Genomic DNA, 5,169 nt, shown 5'->3' with positions numbered 1-5,169 from the left:
AGTTAAATACTTTGGTGAAATTTGATGTTTTGAATTGTTTTGACACCATAGAATGAGTAGTATATATGTGGCTATGTGCTATTTGGGGAAAAGGAAAACTTACTGCCATTGATCTTTACCATTTAATCATCTTTCTAACAAACTTGTTTTTTCTAGTCTTACAGAGGTATTCTTTATGATATACAGAGGATTGGTGAGTCCTCCTAAGTGGATGCTTCTCTTATTCATGTTGAATGGATCCTAGTCCTTGTGTCCTATTCTATTGATTATTTCATTTTTCATTAAAAAAAAAAAGAGAATGGTTGAGAAGTTGCAACCAATAATGATTGCTTATGTCTGTTATGTAGTGAATGTTATTTGTTTAACTACAAATGTGTCCTTGTAATGTTTTGCCATGATTTCTTGTCATCTCTTCATTGTGCACCACTTTCTCTGTTTGACTTGGACTTGGCTTATATTTTCAGGCCTTCTATAACGACAAATGAAATTGATAAAGCAGTGCAACAGATGATAATTGATGCTGGTGCTTATCCCTCACCCCTTGGATATGGTGGATTTCCAAAAAGTGTGTGCACATCTGTTAATGAGTGCATGTGCCATGGAATACCTGATTCCCGGCAGTTACAGTTTTGCAAGCCTTAATTTCCCTTTTGGCCTCATCCTTAGCATGCATATGATTCATAACTAATTCAGTTTTCATTATTTGCAGAACGGTGACATTATTAACATTGATGTGACGGTCTATCTGAATGTAAGCTTCTCAGTTTTTTATGAGAATTTAGTCAGCATTACTTGAACCCTCAACCTGATTTAAAACAGCTCATTTGTTGACAGTCCTAGCACTTAATGTGGCTTCTTTTTAGTGTTTAGCTCAGTAGTTAAGGAACATTTAAGGAGTCTGTCTCATGCATGTGAGATGGAATTGTAGGGTTTTATTATATGATGCGACGTACTACTATAATAGTTGTTTGAAACTTCGGGCCTGTCTATTGGGTACCATGCTGATTGCAAGATTGCAAATATTCTCTCCTTTTCTTCTTACTCTGAGGTAGATTAAATTCATAAAATACTAAAATAACGCACTTAATTGTATAAGCTGAATGTCTTTCATGGTCTTATGATATAAGCATGCTATTTTTAGTGACCAAATTATCTGATGCGATATTTATTGCGTGTTAGGGATATCATGGAGACACATCAAAGACATTTTTCTGCGGGGATGTAAGTGATGCTATGAGAAAGCTTGTTAAGGTAAGTGTTTGTCAGCTGACGTATGTTGCATTAAGTGGTATCTTATGCAAAGATTTAGGTTATGCATTGACCACACTATTTTGTCCTATGTCGATAGGTAACTGAAGAGTGCATGGAAAGGGGAATAGCTGTTTGCAAGGATGGTGCTCCTTTTAGAAAAATTGGGAAGAGAATCAGGTACATTTGTAGGGTCATTATAAAGACAAACCTACAATGTTCTATATTCGTGAAATTGCCAGCATTTATCTTGCATTGCTTGTGAAATATGTTTCCCATTTATTATTGAAGAACAATGTTGTTTGCCAAGAGAGAGAACCTGTTAACATGACATGTATGGCAATGTGTTCCTTCTCCAATGAGAATTAAGAATAGATAAAGACACTAATTAAACTTCCTGGAGCCATCTTTAATAACACCAAATTCTATTCTGAAGCATTTACCAAGTCCATTACGGACTAGATATGGGGTTGGAGGATAACTAATAGAGGATAACTAAATAAGGCTTTAATAAAATCTATTCCTAATGGAACAGAAATAGCCAGCGGACTAATCTCGAAAATAAAAATACAATGGCACATGAGAACAGAAGATTCTAAAGAAGGCTCTTTGAAGCTACCATTGCCTGCCATCCAGCGCACCTACAGTAGCGCATGTGACACTAGCACCTGCGTAGCTTCTCTCTGCTGTATATCTAGCAGTGAGATGTGTTTCTTTGATCAACTATACAGTTGATTTTTTTTGGGTCATATTTTGAGCTTTTTCCTTACTTTTGAAACATTTCTCAGTGAGCATGCTGAAAAGTATGGCTATGGTGTAGTGGAGCGTTTTGTTGGTCACGGTGTGGGAACGGTTTTTCATTCTGAGCCAATAATTTTTCATCATCGTAAGTGAACTATCATCTGTATCATATTTTTCTCCTGTTGCTTTTACTCTCTTGCAATGGTAGCCTGCCTAACAAACAAATCCTGTTAACTTGCACGTTTGTATCTTGTTTTTCCTACGATTTATGCTAATAACTCTGGTATTCTTAAATTTTTAATAAAGTGTGCTATGAGGGCCTTGGTTATTGGTAAAGCTAATTTGCAACATTTAAGTCGGAAAATCATTTCATTTTCAACATTGATGGGGTCTGATCTTTCCATAGAAAAATTTCTGCTGATCAGTAAAGTTGAAAGGCTGGTAAATTAGCATTTGGCTTGTATTTTAGTAATTGACTTATTTTTTATTTTCTAAGAAATGATATAATCTACAAAAGGACCAAAAACAGCATTTAATATGGCATCCCGTCTGTGTTCTAAAAACTATCTGTCTTAGTTACTAATCTATTATTTTTTAAGGAACTTATATTTTTATTTCATTGCTTGACAGGTAATGACAAGCCTGGGTGTATGGTTGAAGGTCAAACATTTACCATAGGTAAGTCTATGATTATTTTTACCTAGAAACTGAAGTAATCATCTCTAACCGAAGTTATTCCTTTGGTATTGCTCTAATTTATTTCTTAACTATCCTTTCCTTTTAGACCAGTGGTTTTGTTGGGGTTGAGTGATGGCTCTTGTATAGTGTTTTAGATGATGAGTGGGGACTCTGGGCAGGGAATATTTTTTTGTTGAGATTTTCCCCAATATCTGCTCTCTCATTCTTTTCCAGTTCATAGGTAGACCACCAGCGGGAGGGTTCATTCCAGAAACAGAAATGAGGGCTGTTATGGGACAATGGGTTGTTTGGGGCAGTATGCCTTGGACGAATAACAACAGACTGGGGATGGAAATAGTAAAGGATGATTGTATGTGCTGTGAGTGTTCATGTTCACCCCAAACGTAAGTTAGTTGAAAGAGAACAAGTTAGGCAGAATTTCAGTATCTCAAAGAGGTCTTGAATCTTGATTCTCTGGAGGTAGGAGGTTTTTCTTTCTGGTTCTATTCGTTTTTCTTAAGATGCAAACTTCGAATAATGGAGTCATGGCCAAAAACAAAAATAATGAAACAATCGAATGATGGAGCTTAGCTTGGCCATGACATGGAATGTCAAAAATTGTATAAAACTCAACTCTGCTTACCCTATCACTGGAAAGAATGCTTAGCATTAGCACTACTATCTCAAAGCATGTAAGCTGATGAAGACGGGGGCCACAATATGAGAGCAGATACCGCAACACAATAAAATTAAAACCCTTCGCATGCATGCCTCTTGAAATGTCGAATGCCTAATTTTTTAGTGCGCATTAATCCCACTTTTATTCCTTGCTGCCATTTCTGCAGGGGTTCTTTCTTTTTTTCTTATAATTCAATCATCAGAACATTATAGTTATAACTAACTTGACTCCCAAGCATTAGACAGAATCTGAGAAATAAGTTGTTTTATTAACCATTTGTTAATAGTATGTTTTGCTGTAGATTTTAAATATTTTATATTGATCATGATATTGATTCAATGCTATGTCTCTCTATACCTTTCTTATATTTCCATGCACATCTTCTGATTCATGTTCAATTTCTTCATCATCAAGCTCTACACCATAATTTCTGTCATGGTATTTGGTGATCTTTGTCACCTCTTTCCTCACATCCCTTGTGTCATAGCTAGAAATGAGAATCTCAAGCTAACTGATTTGAGACTTCAGTATGAAAGCTTTAAATTCTCAATGGTTTGAATCCTTGTTAGAAGAAGCGATCTCTTGCATATAACGTAGGCATGATAACAAGACACAGGTTGCTTTCTTAACGTATTGAACGAGTTGGGCAGTGCTTGAGTCTCTCATTGTTGCCTCTCAAATTGTCTTAACGTATTGAACGAGTTGGGCAGTGCTTGAATCTCTCATTGTTGCCTCTCAAATTGTCCCTCCACCGCAGAACCTATCCTTACGATGGGAAGCATCGAGTGCATTACATGGCCAGACAATTGGACAACAGTGACTGCTGATGGGAGTCCAGCGGCTCAGTTTGAGCACACAATTTTGATCACTAGGACTGGAGCAGAAATTTTGACTACCTGTTAAATTCTGACAAGATCATGTGATTTTGAATGCTACGTGGGTCATTAATTAATTGTAAATAACTTGCCTCCTTTCTTCCGGTTCTGGTGAGAGCTATATAGGAAGGCTAGGCCAGACCCATGGAGATAGAGACACCACAGAGTAGTGAGTACCATCTTCTCTTGTGCATATGTATACGTATAGATTCATTCAATGTATGAATATTATTGTCTCTGTCAAAAACACAGAGATATCTGAGATGTGATTTTTTAGTTTTACATTTATTGTGTCAGCAAATGCATGAGTTTGCTGCTGCTAAACAGTGGAAACTTGCAATAATGCATTTTGGAGGGTTGCTGATCCTATTTGAGTAGCTCTGCAGAATAGACCTGCGCTGCAGATTATGATGCAGTGGTCAACACATAAATTCTGTTTATGTTTCAAGCTGAGGTCTCATGCACAACACTGGATTTTTAACTCATGCTGGAGATGATAATTTAAGCATTTATGTACTTGCACTTTTTGTATGCAGATTTTGTTAAAACATGTGATGATCTTTGAAAAAGAAAAGAAGAAAAGCTTAATGCAACTCAATAAATATATGAAAGAAAATTGAGAAAGAATGCCCGCAACGCTTTATTCATGCCTTATGAATATTTTCATCCTGTAAATTTTGTATTTAAATATATGGATATTGATTTCAGCTTCACATGTGAATTTTATACAAAATTATTTTACAATGAAAAAAGTAGGATGGGAAGAATGAAATCATTATTTGCCTCGATGAGAAGACATTGATATCAAATCGAGAACTTTTGTTTCATGTCTTAATTTTATTTTCGTAATTTCCCTTCCTTATGTTTTGTAAATCAAATGTCAAAAATTTTATTTTATTTTATCAGAATGTCAAGTTTCTATCACGTGGACAAATTTATGCATTTTCA

General features: G+C 35.8%; 1 protein-coding gene across 1 annotated transcript; it reads left to right on the top strand.

Annotated features, from left to right (window-relative positions):
- Nucleotides 1–323: 323 nt before the first annotated feature.
- On the top strand, nucleotides 324–4,600 carry LOC114750914 (methionine aminopeptidase 1B, chloroplastic-like). The gene is made up of 7 exons (XM_028939555.1): nucleotides 324–627; nucleotides 710–751; nucleotides 1,180–1,251; nucleotides 1,349–1,428; nucleotides 2,037–2,134; nucleotides 2,620–2,667; nucleotides 4,104–4,600. Exons 1-7 carry the CDS (start codon nucleotides 385–387, stop codon nucleotides 4,247–4,249), a joined length of 729 nt encoding a protein of 242 aa, XP_028795388.1. The 5' UTR covers nucleotides 324–384; the 3' UTR covers nucleotides 4,250–4,600.
- Nucleotides 4,601–5,169: the final 569 nt, after the last annotated feature.

The sequence above is a fragment of the Neltuma alba genome, unplaced genomic scaffold, assembly GCF_004799145.2.
Source record: "Neltuma alba isolate B1F8T4 unplaced genomic scaffold, ASM479914v2 tig00006686_pilon, whole genome shotgun sequence".
Lineage (NCBI taxonomy): Eukaryota > Viridiplantae > Streptophyta > Magnoliopsida > Fabales > Fabaceae > Neltuma > Neltuma alba.
Note: the sequence above shows the minus strand (reverse complement) of the source record. Positions and strands in the feature narration are given on the sequence as shown.

Coding starts and splice junctions, on each gene's coding strand:
- LOC114750914 (XM_028939555.1), top strand. CDS start 385: ATGTTTTGCCATGATTTCTTGTCATCTCTTCATTGTGCACCACTTTCT. Junction 628..709: donor CTGATTCCCGGCAGTTACAG/TTTTGCAAGCCT, acceptor CATTATTTGCAG/AACGGTGACATTATTAACAT. Junction 752..1,179: donor ATGTGACGGTCTATCTGAAT/GTAAGCTTCTCA, acceptor ATTGCGTGTTAG/GGATATCATGGAGACACATC.